Below are 19,479 nucleotides of genomic sequence, written 5' to 3' on the forward strand. Positions count from 1 at the left end.
TTGATTTCACTTGGATTACAGAGGAGGAATGGAAGGAAAAAGAGAGGCAGAGGAGTTTAAGAGAGATTGAAGAAGAGGGTGAGCTTAAGTCGGTTAAAAATGGCTGGAAAAGGGAGATAGTTTGAGAAAGAAGAATGGTAGAAAGTATAAGCAGAGTGAGCTGAAGACAGGAGGAGAAATGGAAGTGAATGAGGGAGAAGTATTAAAGGTGGTAGGTGTGGTGAAGTTCTTGGAGCCGAAATTTGCATTAAGGGTCAGGATAAAGATGAGTCCGTGACAGTAGTTTTGGGAAAAAGTGGACCCTTGCTTTTTGGCTGATCCATTTGTGGTTTCAGGGTGGATTAAAACAGAGTTGGGTGCTGTGGAATTGGTGAGGGTAACCAGACGTGGTCTTGTGGTTATTGTTTGTGCTTCTGCTTGTCAGAGGGAGAAGGCGCACCGCGTTAAACTAATGGGGGCAAGAAATGTGAATCGTTTTGCTCTCAAGAAAAGGGCGCCATTGAAAGGAGTGATTACTGGGGTAGCAGTTAATGTAAAAGTTGACCAACTGAAGGGGAAGATTCCCATAGTTTGTGATGCTTGCTGTTTGGTGCGACATAGACAGGGTGGCATGAGTGGTGAAACAGAAGAGTCATTGTCTGTTCTTTTGAGTTTTGATGTTGATTCTTTGCCCGACAAAATGATGTTAGGATATATAAGTTATCATGTACGAGCTTTTGTGCCGAATACATTACGTTGTTACAGGTGTCAAGCTTATGGGCATGAGGCAGCAGTGTGTTGGAGGGAGGTTCCTAGGTGTGAGAGGTTTTGCAGAAGAGCATGAGACAAAGGAATGTTTAGCATTGGGGAAAGTGGTGGTATGTGTTAATTGTAGGGGTGCCCATGGGGCTGGGGATCAGAAATGTCCCGTGTGAGAGAGGCAGGTTGAGGTTTCCAGGGTTAGTGCAGAAGTTGTCATATGCTAAGGTACTGAAGGAAGTAGAGGAAGATGGGTCAAGGAGGAGGGATCCTGAGAGGAGTGGTGAGTAGTAGGTCTGTACCAGTACAGAGGGATCGGTCAACAAGTGATATATGTTTCAGTAAGATTGGATTTTTAGCATTCATAGCAATGGTTATCAACTGTACTGCAGGGATGGAACGTAAGTCGCAGAAAATGTAGTTTGTGGTGGCAGCTGCAGTTATTTGGGTGTGCGAGACTTCACATCAGAAGAGTTACATGGTGTGTTAAAAGTGGTGGTGTCCCATCCTTTCAAGTTGTTGACCTGAGGTAGGACTAAATAGATTTAAATAGTGGAGTAGGGTGGTGTTATTTTTTTGTGAGTGTAGTGTTAGATGGTAGGGTATTTGTTCATATATATTTTTTAAGCAAAGTATAAGGGAGTTGTACTCCAGTCTAGTAGGTGGCAGTAATGACACATTTTTTGGATGCCAACCGCCATTAAACGTCATCAAAGAAGAAGTAACTACTCTCGCGATGTCTCGTATCAACGCGTTCAATTGCCGTGACGTACATCAAATATTGTCGGTGCACAGCTGCCAGGCTTGGTCGATTGGCATCCTTCTCCACACCGTCAGCTAGAAACCATAAAAAAACAAAATGACAAGTGAGTATATACGATGGATATTTTATTTTTAATGATTGTGTTACTTGGCTAACGTTGTATTTGTTGGTAATTTAGCTAGCTAACTACGCATCTCACTTTCTTGGCCTGTCAAGGAATGCAATCAGACAACGTGACTAACTAGCTATGTTTGTCAAACGTTAGCTAGCTAGACAAAGTATAGCTAGTCTAACATGGTTTGAAGTTACCATACGATTTTTTAAAGCCATTAATACCACGAAATGTGCTATACTTTTCCCATTTATTACCTGATAACAAGGCTCTGATTTGAGGGTGGGTATAATGTGAAACGTTCCAACAGTTTTTGGAACAGATTCCTATGTAAATATCAAGGTTGCCAACAAACGCAAAAGTTGTATAGCGGCAGACTAAGATGCCAGGTAGGGTGTGGGCTAATTACATTTTTCACACGTTTTTTCCGGAAAAAAAAGTCTCACTCTGGTAGCATATGGACAAACCATTAAAAATAAGCTACGTGGTGAGTTGATGCCTATTCGGCAGCTAGTTAGGTGAATTGATCATGCTACTTTGTATGCGGTGTTTGTTGGCAGCCTTGTACTACGACGTTTTTGGAACAGATTCTTGTTGGAACGTTCCACAGATTTTACCCACCCCTGATGTGTAGGTAACAAGCTAACGTTAGCATGCTAGCTACACAGATACTGTAGCTAGTAGAACATTTATACAAATATTTGGTCGTTAGCTGCCTAGTAAGTTAACCCCTTCCTCAAGTGCTAAGCACAATAACAGACCTTTATTTATATTAACTATTGGGTTGGCTACCAAACTGTCAACGTACATAGTTGTAGGAGGCACTAGATGGCCACTAAGAAATAAATGTACATGCTGTCTAGACTAGGCACGCGCCTGTCTGCACGTTGATTGTGTACATCCACACCAGACGCGTTCTAGACATGCAGGTTGACATATCAAAACAAACTCTGAACCAACTATATTAATTTGGGGACAGGTCGAAACACATGAAACATTCAGCTAGCTTGCTGTTGCATTGCGTTATTTTACCTGAAAAGCACAAGGTCATTTTCCTGGATCTTTGGGTCACACAATCATGTGTTCTCTACTCCTACATTTAATCCAGATAAAATGAGAAACTTAAGTTTCTATTAACTGTGTGAATGTTTCATGTATTTCGACCTGTCACCAGATTAATATGTAAATTAGTTGTTTAAGAGTGATATTTCAACCAGCATGTCCTGATTCGAGTCTGGTGTGGATGGACAAAATAAGCATATGCACATGCCGGGTGTAGTGGGCATGTAATACTTTGAGTTGCTGAGTAAACTCATCAGTGTACATGTATATACAGTTGAAGTCAGAAGTTTACATACACCTTAGCCAAATACATTTTAATCCTAGTAAAAATCCTTGTCTAAGGTCAGTTAGAATCGCCACTTTATTTTAAGAATGTGGAATGTCAATAATAGTAATTTTATTTCAGCTTATTTCTTTGATCACATTCCCAGTGGGTCAGAAGTTTACATACACTCAATTAGTATTTGGTAGCATTGGCTTTAAATTGTTTAACTTGGGTCAAATGTTTTGGGTAGCCTTCCACAAGCTTCCAACAATAAGTTGGGTGAATTTTGGCCCATTCCTCCTGACAGAGCTGGTGTAACTGAGTCAGGTTTGTAGGCCTCCTTGCTCACACACACTTTTTCAGTTCTGCCCACATATTTTCTATAGGATTGAGGTCAGGGCTTTGTGATGGCCACTCCAATACCTTGACTTTGTTGTCCTTAAGCCATTTTGCCACAACTTTGGAAGTATGCTTGGGGTCCATTTGGAAGACAATTTGCGACCAAGCTTTAACTTCCCGACTGATGTCTTGATGTTGCTTCAATATATCCACATAATTTTCTTTCATCATGATGCCATCTATTTTGTGAAGTGCACCAGACCCTCCTGCAGCAAAGCACCCCCACAACATGCTGCCACCCCCGTGCTTGTCGGTTGGGATGGTGTTCAGCTTGCAAGCGTACCTTCTCCCTCCAAATATAAATGGTCATTAGGGCCAAACAGTTCTATTTTTGTTTCATCAGACCAGAGGACATTTCTCCAAAAGTACGATTTCTGTCCCCATGTGCAGTTGCAAACTGTATTCTGGCTTTTTTATGGTGGTTTTGGAGCAGTGCCTTCATCCTTGCTGAACGGCCTTTCAGGTTGTCGATTAGGACTGATTTTACTGTGGATAGATACTTTTGTACCTGCTTCCTCCAGCATCTTCAAGGTCTTTTGCTGTTCTGGGATTGATGTGCACTTTTCGCACCAAAGTACGTTCATCTCTAGGAGACAGAACGTGTCTCCTTCCTGAGCGGTATGACAGCTGCGTGGTCCAATGGTGTTTATACTTGCGTACTATTGTTTGTACAGATAAACGTGATACCTTCAGGCGTTTGGAAATTGCTCCCAAGGATGAACCCGACTTGGAGGTGTACGATTTTCCCATGTCAAGCAAAGAGGCACTGAAATCCATCCACTAGCCTATCAGAAGCTTCTAAAGCCATGACATTTTCTGGAATTTTCCAAGCTTTTTAAAAGGCAGTCAACTTAGTGTATGTAAACTTTGACCCACTGGAATTGAGTGAATTCTGTCTCAACAATTGTTGGAAAAATTACATGTCATGCACGAAGTAGATGCTCTAACTGACTTTCCACTTTGTTAACAAGAAATTTGTGGAGTGGTTGTAAAACGAGTTAATTAAGGACTCCGACCTAAGTGTACGTAAACTTCCGACTTCAACTGTAGCTAGCTGTGTACTCACTACTCAGCAACTTAAATTGACAGTACACTCACATTGATTTTTTCAGGGGGAAATCAGCGTGACCTTGCTCGTGCTAAAAATGCCAAAAAGCAAGGGAATGACAAGGGAAAGAAGGCAGATGATGGCATGTCTGCAGCTGCGAGGAAGCTTCGGTAAGTCGTACGTAAAGAACAGTCAAGTCTAACTAGTTTGGGTTATTAGGATGTTTTCTACAAGACCAGACATTGAAATTTGCATCAGGAAAGTTGTCTCAACCTTTACAAGCAAGAATGCTGAATAAAATCACTACCGGTTGTTTGTGTTGATGGTCCTTCTACAGGTAGGAATGTGAGACTATATCCACAGGAAAGTATAATTACATGAACTTTTCAAAGCACTGGTAGTGCATTGATGTATCACCTGAAGCATATGCAATAGACACATGCATACTTCGTGCACATGTTTACATGGTTCTGCTCAGGCGATATTCACACTAGTGCTTTGAAAAATTAATGTAATACTTTTCGGTGGATATGACTCATTCATATCTGCAAAAGGACAAACTGCATTGACAACCAGTAAAGTACGTTAAATTCAACATTGTCTTGTAGAGCTTGAGGACATTTTCCAAACATATGTATGACATTGAGAGACTGATGCCTTCGGTTCAGTCTGACCACTCATTTCATTTGTCTTCCTTAGGGATGCAGAGATAATGCAACAGAAGCAGAAAAAAGCCAGTGACCCTAAGCCGGGAGACGAGAAAGCCAAATAGCAGCAGGATACAGAGCCCAAACTACTATACTCAGAAATCAAGATGTTACCTATTGATTAAGGTTTTTTTTTTTTCCTCCCCCCATGCTCTGGGGTACAAAACCAGTTTAATCTTTTGTGGTGGAGGTTGTACTGTATAGTTTGAGAAATGAATGGTTTTGAATGACAAATGCTTAAGCCTATTTCAAAAAGGTCTAATGTTAAATCAGTATTTACAATGTAAAGAACAGGAATTTCAAACTCCACAACAATCCTGTATTTTTGTATTCCCTCCTAGATTTTAAATAACGCAAGTAGTGGTTTTGTTTATGATTACTTTTTATATTAAGGATGGGCATATACAGTGCTGATGAAATAAATGAAAGGATTCAATCCTGTACAGAAACTTTAATCAATAAAAATACAATAAAGCACCAATGTAAAATGTGATCATAACTAATTTCTGCATGTTTAACCACAGGAGTCTGACTGAGCTAGAACTTGAAAAGCAGTTAATTCCTGAACAATCCCATTCTAAATACATTCATTAAACATCTCTGGAGATCTACATGCTCCAGACCAGTTACGTGCAATGTTCAGGAGAGTCGACTATTGCTAAAGATCGGACTATTATGTAGATTAAAATATGAATTAGACATTTAGCTACGCAGAAATACTTCAAGCTGTGGTGCTAAAATAGAGCCCCTAGTCTCCAGTCAGATGCATTTCCCTCTGGTGTTGAGTCTCCATGGTTATACTCTGCAGCAGTTCGCTTTCTTTGGACCGCTTAAACTCAACTTCACCTGTGATTCTGATTGCCGTCTCAGTTTCACATTTTTCTTAACTTCTCTGTTAGGGGGGGGGGAGTTCTTAGTTATAGTTTAGGTATTCATGGTAGGGAAGTTAATGGGAAGGGGGTTTTACAATTCTTACCTTGCCAGGTGAAGTACTGCCTCCACTACATTAGTTCCAGCTTTGGCACTAGTTTCACAGAACAGGGCATTGTATGTCTGAAACATATGGTAATATTGTGATTAATATTTAGTTGATAGACCCATGAACATCTTGTTATTTTGACTGGTAAAAAAAAAGAGGTTGTACTCTAGCCAGCCTTTCCCCGTCGACAGTGCTGACACAGCTTCCCTCCAGTCGATCTTCCCGCAGGTCCACTTTGTTCCCAATCACACACATTGGGAGTTGCTCATCCCTAGATTCCTGGGATAACAAGGGCAGTTTGTTCTTTATGTTCCTGATTTATGTAGTTTGGCTCCTGGATGCTGATTTTGGCTGAAAGCCGTGGTAAAGCCCAAAGTTATCATACGGTCTGATATACCACGGCTTTCCGCCAAATACTGCTAAGACCATTATGGCCTCAAATATAGTAACTCGAAATAAATTCATTCCAAGTTATTTAAAACCCATGGACCATTAAACCCCTCAACTGTGACTAGTACCTGAATCTCTCCCATCCACTCTCTGACATTAAGGAAGCTGCTCTCAGAAGTGACATCATACAGCAGTAAGACTCCATGGGCTTTACGGAAGTAAGACCTGGCAATACTGCGGAACCTACAGGAACAGGGAAATCCCATTTTGCTATTGACATTACATGATCTTTTGGAATCTGTGCCACATCCACCAAGGACACATTATGGGACCACACCTTTAAGGCTTTTAGTATGTCGATGCAGAAGCCACGGCAAGAGGTATTTATTTTTTGCTTGGCAGCTCAACTGAATGGTATGACTTAAATCAGTCCAGCATTTGTTTAATTAGAGCAACACCATAAGGACTGTAACCAAGGCTTTTAGAATGTATGTTTCTGTACATTTACCTCTCTTGTCCTGCAGTATCCCATATCTGGAGGTTAGTTTTTTCTCCATCCACCAACATCTTTTTGATTTGGAAATCAACTCCTAAGAACAACATTATGTAATGGTAAGGGCAATGCACTTTCTGCATTAATTATATCACTACAAAACGACTTACCCAAAGTCGTCTGAATATCTCCCCTGAACTCATTGAGACTCAACCTCAATAGAAAGCTGGACTTCCCTGATCCTGCATCTCCCGCCAAAACTAACCGGTACATGGGAGCAGGGCCACCAGTGTCAACAATGTCTGTGTCGGTTGGCTGAGGACCAAGTAGCATCACATAGTTATGAAGAATAATACAGATATGCCAGCAGCATATGCCAATTCCACATAAGTCTCCCAATACATATGTCTGCTCATTGCCTTACCTTTATGGGGAAAGCAGACAAGCGTCTCCGGATGGACGAAGCAATAGAGAGAGCTTTTCTGGGAGATACAGACAGTGTTGCCCGACTTACATCTGATATCTGGTGCAGAAATAGGTAAATTCATATTAGCATGTGACACGTACTAATACAAATAGTTGGTCAAACCTTTCGGTTACCCTTACCTCAATGTCTGAGGGCACATATGAATAACTGTGGTGTACGGTTTCTGTCGAGACATCACTGTCAGACTCGCTGCCTGAGCTTTCAGCGTCCATAGGCAGGGACACACCACTGTCCAGGTATCTATCAGCCCAGCTGGCTACATGGGAGTAGGTCCTTTTACTGGAGTCCACAGCTTTGTTCTCTCCCCCTGAACTGGACCAAAAATAGAAACATGAGTTAAGTGGTCAATTCACATCAATCAATAGGTCCAGATTTCTAGGATAACAATATAGTATGTGTACTTTATAAGTGTGCTTTGTCGAACTGGCTTCATTCTTCGAGCTGCGATTTCATTGTCGGGGGATAGCTGTGGGGAGATTTGTAACACTTTTGTAAACAAAGAGAAACTAAAGCAGTGTAGAGATCCCTTATATTTACTTTTATATAGCATTGATGAGGCGAAATGTGAGTCTACCTTCAGTGAAAACAACCAAGACTTACCTTCTTACTTGATGCCACATTGACTAATGCAGAGTGCAAGTCATCATTGCTGTCATACAGCTTTTTGTTCATGACCCTAAAGGAAGGAGTCAATGTGGAGAACAAGTCATATGCTTTACTAATCTGTCATTGTTAAATGCCTGTCACATTTAACAATGAGAATAAGGTGCACATCACGGATGTGCATGCATGACTCAAAGCTATGCTTGACTTCAATACAACACAAACAATCGTCATGAAAGGGCATACTAACCGACAATCGGATCAGACAGACTTACTGGAGTATTTCAATGTGACTGGAGTAGGACTGGTATTCTATTACCATCTTTTTCAGGTCACCACTTTCTCTGTGAAAACAAATTGACAAATGCAACATTTGTGCCCTGTAATCAACAGAGTTGGACTTGATCCATTTGACCTGAGAATGAAGTCTGATCTCACCTCTCATGTTGAAGTTTCTGGTCTGCATACATGTTCTTCAGCTTGTCCATCTCTACCTGCAGAATGGAGATGTTTGTCTGAGCTTTGACGAGTGAAGTCCGTAACTGCTCATTTTCCTGAGGAGAGCATGCAGAACATTACTGGAAAGTGTACAAGAAATAATGTCAATGGAACTCAAGATAGTTGTCCATCTTCAATTGATCCAACGTACCAGAGTCAGTTCACATATTTTATGGTGTAGTTCGTCAACATCCTGCCTGGAATTGTTGAGTTCAGATTCATCTTGGCACTACAATGAAAATGATTCCATTTATTTCACATAGTCATAAATGTGATTATGCATCACCTGAAATCACATTCACACTTAAGACTACCTGAAACTAGGTAAATAGAGTAGTGTAAAAGGATAAGACTGGAAAATATCAAAAAACCTGTTTCAAAAGGAATGACACCTACCTTCAACAACCTGTCCACAGCAGTATGTAGATCTGCCACTTCATCATCATGCCTTCTCTGGAGTGTATCCATGACTTCCTCCATTTTCTTACTCTCCTACAGACATGAAACCCAAGGAGAGAACTTTACTCATTGGCTCTGGACAAATAAAAGGGGGCTTTCACAAAACTATATAGAGGGGCTTTTGTACGAGTTTGAGCTTGCGGTTCTCCCTCTAAAAGTTACTTCCTCTACCACATGAGGATAAACACCTGTGCAGAGGCAAAGAGGAATGCTGCAGAAAGGAATGTCCCTGGCCTAGCCCCGCTCTTAAAATAAACAGTTTAATCTTTATTTCCAACAATTATACATTCAGAAAGTATTCAGACCTTGACTTTTTCCACATTTTGTTGTGTTACAGCCTTAATCTAAAAATGGATGAATGTTTTTTTTTCACCCTTCAATCTACACACAATACCCCATAGTGACAAAGCAAACATTTTACTGCTGACGTTCCCTTTTTAGGGCCGTCCCTGTGGCTCAGTTGGTAGAGCATGGTGTTTGCAACGCCAGCATGGTGTGTGCAACGCCAGGGTTGTGGGTTCGATTCCCATGGGGGGCCAGTATAAAAAATAAAAGTATGAAATGTATGCATTCACTACTGTAAGTCGCTCTGGATAAGAGTGTCTGCTAAATGACAAAAAATTTAAAAAAAAAAATGTATGCATCGTAGGCAGGCCCACAATTTTAGCCATGCAGGTCCCATTTTGGACGTGCGTAAAATCGTGTCCAGGATGGAGGCTACGTGTCCATGCCCATCATGAAACGAGAGATGAGAACCTTGGTGAATACCGTTGAGCCTCGTATTTAGAAGTGACGTGTAAAAATGGCTTGTTTTCCATTTCATATGTTCAAAACACAAGCCCTCCCTTAGGCCTACTATAATGAAGGCTGGTTCAACAGCAATGCCTGTCATAATTATATTTATGATATTACATTTGTTTTAATTTAATTCTATTACAAACAATATTATTGAAATGTACCTTCCTGGTTCTATGGTTAAAACGTCTGTGGAGTGCATGCTATGCAACTTCTGGAGATGTGTGAATGCGATTTACATTTACATTTTAGTCATTTAGCAGACGCTCTTACCCAGAGCGACTTACAGTAGTGAATGCATACATTTCATACATTTTTTTTTTTTTTCTGTGCTGGCCCCCCGTGGGAATCGAACCCACAACCCTGGTGTTGCAAACACCATGCTCTACCAACTGAGCTACAGGGAAGGCTGATCTGATCTATAAGATGGTTCCGATTATATTCATAAACCAGGTCTAGGTGGGAGCAGTATAACAGTTAGGGGACATTCTCCCTTTTGCTTTAGTGCATTCAGAAAGTATTCAGACCCATTTACTTTTACATAGTTACATTACAGCGTTATTCTAAAATAGATTAAATCGTTTTCCCATCAATCTACACAATGCCCCATAATGACAAAGCAAAAACAGATGTATGCATTTTTGCAAATTGATTAAAAAGACCCTTCACTCAGTACTTTGTTGAAGCACCTTTGACAGCCTTGAGACTTTTTGGCTATGATGCTACAAGCTTGGCACACCTGTATTTGGGGAGTTTCCCCCCCATTCTTCTCTGCAGATCATCTAAAGCTGTCAGGTTGGATGGGGAGCGTCGCTGCACAGCTATTTTCAGGTCTCTCCAGAGATGTTCGATTGGGTTCAAGTCCAGGCTCTGGCTGGGCCACTCAAGGACATTCAGAGACTTGTCCCAAAGCCACTCCTGTTGTGTCTTGACTGTGTGCTTAGGGTCGTTGTCCTGTTGATGAACCTTCACCCCAGTTTGAAGTTATCCTTCATGCTCTTCCTTTTTCCCCCTCGATCCTGACGATACTCCCAGTTCCTGCTGCTGAAAAAACAACCCCACAGCATGATGCTGCCACCACGCTTCACTGTAGGGATGGTTCCAGGTTTCCGCCAAAGAGGTCAATCTTGGTTTCACCAGACCACAGAATCGTGTTTCTCATGGTCGTAGAGTCCTTTAGGTAACTTTTGGCAAACTCCAAGAAGGCTGTCATGTTCCTTTTACTGAGGAGTGGCTTCCGTCTGGCCACTCTACCATAAAGGCCTGATTGGTGGAGTGCTGCAGAGATGGGAGAATCTTCCAGAAGGACAACCATCTCCACAGAGGAACTCTAGAGCTCTGTCAGAGTGGCCATTGGGTTCTTGGTCACCTCCCTGACCAAGGCCCTTCTCCCCAGATTGCTCAGTTTGGCCTGGCGGCCAGCTCTAGGAAGAGTGTTGGTGGTTCCAAACTTCCATTTAAGAATGATGGAGGCCACTGTGTTCTTGGGGACCTTCAATGTTGCAGAAATGTGTTGGTACCCTTCCCCAAATCTGTGCCGACACAATCCTGTCTCGGAGCTCCACAGACTTTTCCTTCGACCTCATGGCTTGGTTTTTGCTCAGATATGCACTGTCAACTGTGGGACCTTATATAGACAGTTGTGTGCTTTTCCAAATAATGTCCAATCAAGATGTAGAAACATCTCAAGGATGATCAATGAAAACAGGATGCACCTGAGCTCAATTTCAAGTCTCATAGCAAATGGTCTGATTACTTATGTAAATAAAGTATCCGTTTTTTAATTTCATACATTTGCCAAAATTTCAAAAACCTGTTTGTCATTATGGGATATTGTGTGTAAATTGATGAGGAAAATGGTTTTATTTAATCCATTTTAGAACGAGGCTGCAACATAACAAAATGTGGAAATAGTCATGGGGTCTGAATACCTTCCGAATGCACTGTATATACAAAAGAGGACACCACATCAAATTAGTGGATTTGGCTATTTCAGCCACACCCTTTGCTGACAGGTGTATAAAAACCGAGCACACAGCCATGCAATCCCCATAGACCAATATTGGCAGGAGAATGGCCTTACTGAAGAGCTCAGTGACTTTCGTTGTGGCACTGTCATAGGATGCTACCTTTCCAACAAGTCAGTTCGTCAGCTGGAGCTGCCCCGGTCAATTGTAAGCGATGTTATTGTGAAGTGGAAACGTCTAGGAGCAACAACGGCTCAGCCGCAAAGTGGTAGGCCACACAAGCTCACAGAATGGGACCACAGTGCTGAAGCGCATAGCGCGTAAAAATAGTCTGTCCTCGGTTGCAACACTCACTACCGAGTTCCAAACTACCTCTAGAAGCAATGTCAGCACATTATCTGTTTGCCGGGAGCTTCATGAAATGAGTTTCAATGGCCGAGCAGCCGCACACGAGCCTAAGATCACCATGCGCAATGCCAAGCATCGGCTGGATTGGTGTAAAGCTCACCTCCATTGGACTGAAGCAATGGAAAAGCGTTCTTTAGAGTGATGACTCACGCTTCACCATCGGGCAGTCTGACGGACTAATATGGGTTTAGCGAATGCCAGGAGAACGCTATCTGCCCCAATGCAGTTCCAACTGTAAAGTTTGGTGGAGGAGGAAAAATTGTCTGTGTCCATTTTTCATGGTTTTGGTAGGCCCCTTAGTTCCAGTGAAGGGAAATCTTAATGCTATAGCATACAATGACATTCTAGATGATTCTGTGCTTTTAACTTTCTGGCAACAGTTTGGGGAAGACCCTTGAACTGTTTCAGCATGACAATGCCCCTGTGCACAAAGTGAGGTCCATACAGAAACACTTTGTCGAGATCTTTGTGGAACAACTTGACTGGCCTGCACAGAGCCCTGACCTCAATCCCATCGAACACCTTTGGGATGAATTGTAACGCCAACTGTGAGCCAGGTCTAATCGCCCACCATCAGTGCCTCACTAAGGTTCTTGTGGATGAATGGAAGCAACTCCCCGCAGCAATGTTCCAACATCTAGTGTTAAGTCTTCTCCGAAAATTGGAGGCTGTTATAGCAGCAAAGGGGGGGACAAACTCCATATTAATGCCCATGACTTTAGAATGAGATGTTCGACGAGCACGTGTCCACAAACTTTTGGTCATGTAGTGTACCATATGCCCCATTATAACCTGGGTGGTTTGAGCCCTGAATTCTGATTGGCTGAAAGCCATGGTATATCAGACCGTATACCACAGGTATGACAAAACATTTAGTTTTACTGCTCTAATTACACTGGTAACCAGTTTATAGTCGCAATAAGGCTCCTCGGGGGTTTGTGGTATATGGTCAATATGGCTAAGGTCTGTGTCCAGACACTCCATGTTGCGTTGTGCATAAGAACAGCCCTTAGCCATGGTATATTGGCCATATACACCACATCTCCTCAAGCCTTATTGCTTAAATATAAACCTTATTTAATTTTCTCATTCTTCATTCAAAGGTATGTTTTCAATGCATTCTTAATGACTCAGCTCAAGTTATTCGCTTGCCATGTTTGTTTTTAGTTTTACAGAGCGAATGAAATGTTTAATTTCTAGCACTGTGTACTATACTGACAACTCAGTCCTCAGAATATGTCACTTACCTCTTCTCTCACCCTGTCCACTACACGGGAAAGCTGCTGCTGCATGTCCTCCTCCAGCTCTGTCAGCTGACTGGTGTTCAGCTCCTCTGTTCTGTCGGCACACAGAGATACATACCATTTACATGTCTGCCCTGGATGCCGTCAAGTGCAATACAACTGCCCAAATACTAGTTCAGCAAAAGGGACAAGTCAGAAAATTTGGTGAAGTTGAGGCATTGTTTGCAAGGCTTCAAAAACAGCAACACGGCACATAGAAGTAGACCTTTTGGTTCCAATCATATCTGGTCCATTTGTATCAATTGCCCATGTGTTTTCAGCTAGTAGTCTAGTGGGCAGGAGTGGGCAGGACTCACTACTTCAGTTAAATGTGTTCTGTCATAAATCAGGTGTCAACACTTGGTCCAGCCAGTCATGAGTCAGCACATATCAAAGCTGCAGGCTAAGGTTAAATCTAGACTTGGTTTCCTCTATTGTAAATCACTCCTCTTTCACCCCAGCTGCCAAACTAACCCCGATTCTGATGACCATCCTACCCATGCTAGATTACGGAGACGTAGTTTATAGATCGGCAGGTAAGGGTGCTCTCAAGCGGCTAGATCTTCTTTACCATTCAGCCATCAGATTTGCCACCATTGGTGGGCTCCCGAGTGGTGCAGCAGTCTAAGGCACTCCATCTCAGTGCTAGAGGCGCCACTACAGACCCTGGTTCGATTCCAGGCTATCACAACCGGCCGTGATTGGGAGTCCCATAGGGCGGAGCACAATTGGCCCAGCTTCGTCCGGGTCATACCGTCATTGTAAATACGAATTTGTTGTTTATTTAACCAAGCAAGTCAGTTATTAAGAACAAATTCTTATTTACGACAGCCTAGGAACAGTGGGTTAACTGCCTTATTTAGGGGTAGAATAGATTTTTACCTTGTCAGCTCAAGGAGTCGATCCAGCAAGAGTCGTCGATCCAGCAACCTTTTGGTTACTGGCCCAACGCTCTAACCACTAGGCTACCTGCTGCCTTAACCAACTTGCTTAGTTAAATAAATAAAATAGGACACATCACTGCACTCTATACTCCTATGTGAACTGGTCATCTCTTTACCCGTCACAAGACCCACTGGTTGATGCTTATTTATAAAAACCCTCTTAGGCCTCACTCCCTCCTATCCGAGATCTCTACTGCAGCCCTCGTCCTCCACATAACACCCATTCTGCCAGTCACATTCTGTTAAAGGTCTCCAACACACATCCCTGGGTCACTTCAGTTCGCTGCAAGAAACACAAACTGGACAGTTTTATCTCAATCTCTTCATTCAAAGATTCAATCATGGACACTCTTACTGACAGTTGTGGCTGCGTCACGATGCATTGTTCTCTACCTTCTTGCCCTTTGTACAAACATTGGGCACAGACAACAGCACCATGTTTTGTGCCGCCATCATGTGTTGCTACCCTGTTGTGTTATCTGGTGCCATTTTAAATCTGTCTTTATGTAATGTTTCATCGTGATGTGTGTTTTGTCCTATATTTTTAATCCCCAGCCCCCACAGGAGGCCTTTCGCCTTTTGGTAGGCCGTCATTGTAAATAAGAATTTTTTCTTCACTGACTTAACTAGTTAAATAAAGGAAAAATAAAATAAATGAGACCACAGGTGCACAAGACTGAGCTCTGCATAGTTTAAGATTTAATGAATGGCAAACTGATTAGTAAACATCTATTTGTGTCAGAACTTTGGGTTTTACAGGCACATTTATTTGCATACGTGAAGGGGATAGGCCTGAATGGAAATATATAAAGGGACAACTCAGTTTACAAGGAGATAATGGAGATCAGGCAGAGCAACTCATTTAAGACGTCCTACCTACTTGAGAATTGGCAGTTGGGGTGAAATGCAGCCACTGAACCTCAAAACCAACTTTACCCCCCCCCCCCCCCCCACCCCATCTATGGTTATAATTCAGTAGTTGGAAACATGCAATTGTGTGTGATGATGATCACCTTACTGTGGGATGCATAGCTTACTGGCACAATCAATACTCACATTTGTAAAAGTAAACTGATTAAGAGCCTAGGCATGCTCTTGATTGGATCATTGTTGCATGATATCCCACAACATGAACATTAGATATGTGTATCAAGTAACAGACAGATAAATGACCGAATTAACTGATAAAATGTTTCATTCCTTCCATTCTTTGGAACCCAATTCAAGGGAGAAGATAACATTCAGGCAATACATTTGGTAGATTATGTCTCAGTATAGGGTTTTCCTCCACCCCTTGTGGAATCTGACAAGTTATGCTGCTATGACTGAATCTCTACCTTCTGAAACTGGTTTCCACCTGCTCACTCTCAAGTCTGCGTTCCTTGCTCTCACTGACAAGAGCATCAACAAGTCCCTCATATTGTTGCAACAAGAGAGGTTCTGAGGTGGAGTAAATGGCTTGGTACAGCTCAGCCAATTGATCGCACAGTCTGAAATAGAAGAAATAGACTGGACAACAGTCATTTCTAAATTGTACATATTTATAAAAATCTGAGGGATGAACGAATATATACATATTGCATGCAGTCTACTGTAAGAGCAGGTCCAAATTTGTTAAAATATTCACACCAACCACCAGAAAGACTTACCTTCCTGAGAGCAGACCTGTTGCATCGTCCATCCTGCTCTGGAACTCGTCCCAAGGACTCCCTTGACTTTGAGGAGACGCCCCAAAAGAGGCTAAATCCAACCTTTCTGAAACCTCTTGAAACCGAGAGGAGAACTTGCTGTAATTGATACATCCATCTGCACTAGCACCGAATTTGTTGAATAACGTTTTGATTTCGTCGTCAGGCACATTGAGTTCTCGACAAACAACCGTAAAGTCCTCGTATTCAATCACACCAGACCTGTTAATGTCACACGCTGAAAACAGTCTCTCGAGGCTGAGTCTGTCCATGGCTTCGTATTTCGAGTTTAAAAGTTACAAGGGAAATAATACCTTGTGTAAAATAAGATCGATAGGCTAGCAATATCTTGGACCATTTGATCCCCACATTCATTTGTGTAACCTTATCCAGCACCAGCAGTCAAAATCTTCACCAAGACACTAGCCAGAGTTGAGAAGTGGAGGCGGTAATATTTTCCCCACGCTAATTATGAACTCTATTCACTACCATACAATCAAAAGGACACTGATTGGCTCAGCTGGCCCGAAATGGCCGAGACTGCACATGCGTACCACACTTGTGTTGCGTTCTTAACCAAGTGGGAAGTTATCATATACGACTGGGGAAATTACACGTAAACGCCCTCCGACCTGGTAATTACTAGTAGGAAACTCGTCTAGGAAGAAATGTAACATTTTAAACAACGGGTGGGTCTAATCCTGAATGACGATTGGTTAAAACCGTATTCCAGCCGGTGTCTATTCCACAAGTTACCACCGGCTAAATCTATGACGTTAAAATGCCTATTTACTCTGTTCCATCAGCCCAGCCAGGCAATTTATAAATTTGATCTCCTCTATCAAAAGTACTTAGACATTAACTCACATTTCTTTTTAGACTAACATTTAGTTTTCAACAGCGGAGATTTGTATAAATGTTGCTGTCTGTCTCTCCGACATTTGCAACATTGTTTCAATATTAAAATTCGATCTCCAGCTGCCTCATAGTAATGCATGTGTCGGACGAGACAGGCAGGGTTTCTCAGCCAGTCAAAATCATGAATCAGTTGGCATCATTTTTATGGATATATACGAAGAAATGTCAATTGAAAAAAGGTAAAACAAAACGACAGATAGTTTGCAGTCTTTCCAGCTTCAGTTTGAAGTTATTGTGTTAGCTGTGTTGTTGGCTAGCTCCTCTGAACAACAGTGTCCTGATGAGTGAGCACATTTTCTATGTCAGGTGAAATTGCGCACCATTAGCTCAGTGTTATGGATGTATCCAAATAAATGTCAAAAGAAAACAGCTTAAGCAAATGCAGCTACTTTGCTGTTATTCTGGCTTTTTGACGTGACTGTAAGTTAGCCGCAGTTGGCTAGCTAGCAAAAAAGGTATAACATTGCCAACCAGTGTGGCAATTGAACATTTAGAACGAACGACTGGGTTGCGTCCATAGATACAGAACAAAAAGACTGAAGACTGGCTTGCATCTCTGGCGGCAGGTAGCCTAGTGTTTAGAGCATTGGGCTAGAATCCCCGAGCTGACAAGGTAAAAATCTGTCGTTCTGCCCCTGAACAAGACAGTTAACTGTTCCTAGGCTGTCACTGTTAATAAGAATTTGTTCTTAACTGACTTGCCTAGTTAAATAAAGGTTAAAATAAAAATAAAAACTGAACCAATAGAACGAACGACCAGCCAGCTTGGGGAGCAACCCTAGATTTGTGTTGGGACTATATCTTGTGGAAGAATGAAATAGTATGCATAAATTCATCAAAATAACGTTTTTTTAATGAAAATATGTCAAATATTATTTGAATATGCTGATAACCTGTTGTATAAAAGTGACAATGCCCTCGAAGCCGGTGTTTGGAGGATATATTGGCATGGTTTGCCGGCCCTCGACTTCGCCTCGGCCTAACAACACCCGTCCCAATATATCCTCCAAACACCGACTTTGAGGGCATTGTCACTTAATTGAAATTGTAGGCTTAATGATGTATTTGCACAGTCAGGGAGGTTATTTTTTTTATCCTTTGCTAGGATGTGGCAAGGATCCTACCTATAAGCACAGTTTTTTTGTGCAAGTAAAGTCATTGCATATAATTATTTTTTACTACAGCTTTGAGGGAAAATTAAGTTTAGGTACAATTGTCTGAATTCCGTCATCATTTGTTTGTTGGACATGATTTTTTGGTGTTGGTAAAATAATGACATGAGAAATGGTGGTGGAAAGTCCTTTATGCGTATATCTTGATATCATATCGAAGTAAATGTAGAGTCACGCGATGATATGGTGTGTGGGCCTTCCACTACCACCACTCTGGAAACAATGCAATTTATCAGGCTACAGATGAAATAAGGTATGATGAACTTCGCAGGGTAGTGAAGTGCATGGTGATGTTGAAGCTCCTTTTCAATAAATATCGAGGGTCTGATTCTGATGACATTTGTTTTTCACCTTTATTTAACCAGGTAGGCCAGTTGAGAACAGGTTCTCATTTACAACTGCGACCTGGCCAAGATAAAGCAAAGCAGTGCGACAAAAACAACAACCCAAAGTTTCACATGGGATAACCAAACGTACAGTCAATAACACAATAGAAAAATCTGTATACAGTGTGTGCAAATGAAGTCAGGATGTAAGGCAATAAATAGGCCAATAGTGGCGAAGTAATTACAATTTACACTGGAGTGATATATGTGCAGATGAGGATGTGCAAGTAGAAATACTGGTGTGCAAAAGAGCAGAAAAACAAAAACAAATATGGGGATGAGGTAGGAAGTTGGTTGGATTGGCTATTTACAGATGGGCTGTGTACAGCTGCAGTGATCGGTAAGTCTCCAACTTCAGTGATTTTTGCAATTCGTTCCAGTCATTGGCAGCAGAGAATTTTTGGGATGACCAGTGAAATATGAAGACCTGTTGGTCGGGGTTGGGGTAGCCAGGTGGAAAGCGTGGCCAGCCGTAGAGAAATGCTTATTGAAATTCTCGATTATCGTGGATTTATCAGTGGTGACAGTGTTTCCTAGTCTCAGTGCAGTGGGCAGCTGGGAGGAGGTACTCTTATTCTCTATGGACTTTACAGTGTCCCAAAACTTTTTGGAATTAGTGCTGCAGGATGCAAATTTCTGTTTGAAAAAGCTAGCCTTTGCTTTCCTAACTGACTGTGTGTATTGGTTCCTGACTTCCCTGAAAAGTTGCATATCGCGGGGACTATTCGAAGCTAGTGCAGTATGCCACAGGGTGTTTTTGTGCTGGTCAAGGGCAGTCAAGTCTGGGAGTGAAGCAAGGGCTATATCTGTTTTTAGTTCTACATTTTTTGAAAGGGGCAATCTTATTTAAGATGGTGAGGAAAGCACTTTAAAAGAACAACCAGGCATCCTCTACTGACGGGATGAGGACAATAT

General features: G+C 41.9%; 2 protein-coding genes across 4 annotated transcripts; one reads left to right on the forward strand and one right to left on the reverse strand.

Moving 5' to 3' along the window:
- The first annotated feature begins 1,474 nt into the window (after nucleotides 1–1,474).
- On the forward strand, nucleotides 1,475–5,575 carry LOC115196727 (small EDRK-rich factor 2). Its single transcript, XM_029757597.1, has 3 exons — nucleotides 1,475–1,604; nucleotides 4,452–4,557; nucleotides 5,087–5,575. Exons 1-3 carry the CDS (start codon nucleotides 1,598–1,600, stop codon nucleotides 5,157–5,159), a joined length of 186 nt encoding a protein of 61 aa, XP_029613457.1. The 5' UTR covers nucleotides 1,475–1,597; the 3' UTR covers nucleotides 5,160–5,575.
- On the reverse strand, nucleotides 5,531–16,564 carry LOC115196726 (ras and EF-hand domain-containing protein). Of its 3 annotated transcripts, none has more exons than XM_029757594.1 (17): nucleotides 16,050–16,564; nucleotides 15,738–15,890; nucleotides 13,421–13,511; nucleotides 8,941–9,036; nucleotides 8,696–8,773; nucleotides 8,485–8,600; nucleotides 8,322–8,390; nucleotides 8,044–8,119; nucleotides 7,845–7,909; nucleotides 7,563–7,755; nucleotides 7,381–7,479; nucleotides 7,127–7,271; nucleotides 6,972–7,053; nucleotides 6,592–6,706; nucleotides 6,239–6,352; nucleotides 6,071–6,147; nucleotides 5,531–5,986 (listed from the first exon to the last, which is right to left on the reverse strand). In XM_029757594.1, exons 1-17 carry the CDS (start codon nucleotides 16,358–16,360, stop codon nucleotides 5,890–5,892), a joined length of 1,977 nt encoding a protein of 658 aa, XP_029613454.1. In that variant the 5' UTR covers nucleotides 16,361–16,564; the 3' UTR covers nucleotides 5,531–5,889. The 3 variants fall into 3 exon arrangements, with proteins under 3 accessions (XP_029613454.1, XP_029613456.1, XP_029613455.1); XM_029757596.1 differs by having other exon boundaries at nucleotides 15,738–15,909; nucleotides 16,050–16,175; XM_029757595.1 differs by lacking the exon at nucleotides 15,738–15,890.
- Nucleotides 16,565–19,479: the final 2,915 nt, after the last annotated feature.

Source organism: Salmo trutta, chromosome 7, assembly GCF_901001165.1.
Source record: "Salmo trutta chromosome 7, fSalTru1.1, whole genome shotgun sequence".
Classification (NCBI taxonomy): Eukaryota; Metazoa; Chordata; class Actinopteri; order Salmoniformes; family Salmonidae; genus Salmo; species Salmo trutta.

What these genes read in the sequence shown, in the direction of transcription:
- LOC115196726 (XM_029757594.1), bottom strand. Translation starts at nt 16,360, where the DNA reads ATGGACAGACTCAGCCTCGAGAGACTGTTTTCAGCGTGTGACATTAAC. An exon ending in ATGTGGCATCAAGTAAGAAG is followed by an intron (nt 7,910 to 8,043) that starts GTAAGTCTTGGT and finishes ATCTCCCCACAG; the next exon opens with CTATCCCCCGACAATGAAAT. An exon ending in AGTGGATGGGAGAGATTCAG is followed by an intron (nt 6,353 to 6,591) that starts GTACTAGTCACA and finishes TTGTTATCCCAG; the next exon opens with GAATCTAGGGATGAGCAACT.
- LOC115196727 (XM_029757597.1), top strand. An exon ending in GCAGCTGCGAGGAAGCTTCG is followed by an intron (nt 4,558 to 5,086) that starts GTAAGTCGTACG and finishes TGTCTTCCTTAG; the next exon opens with GGATGCAGAGATAATGCAAC.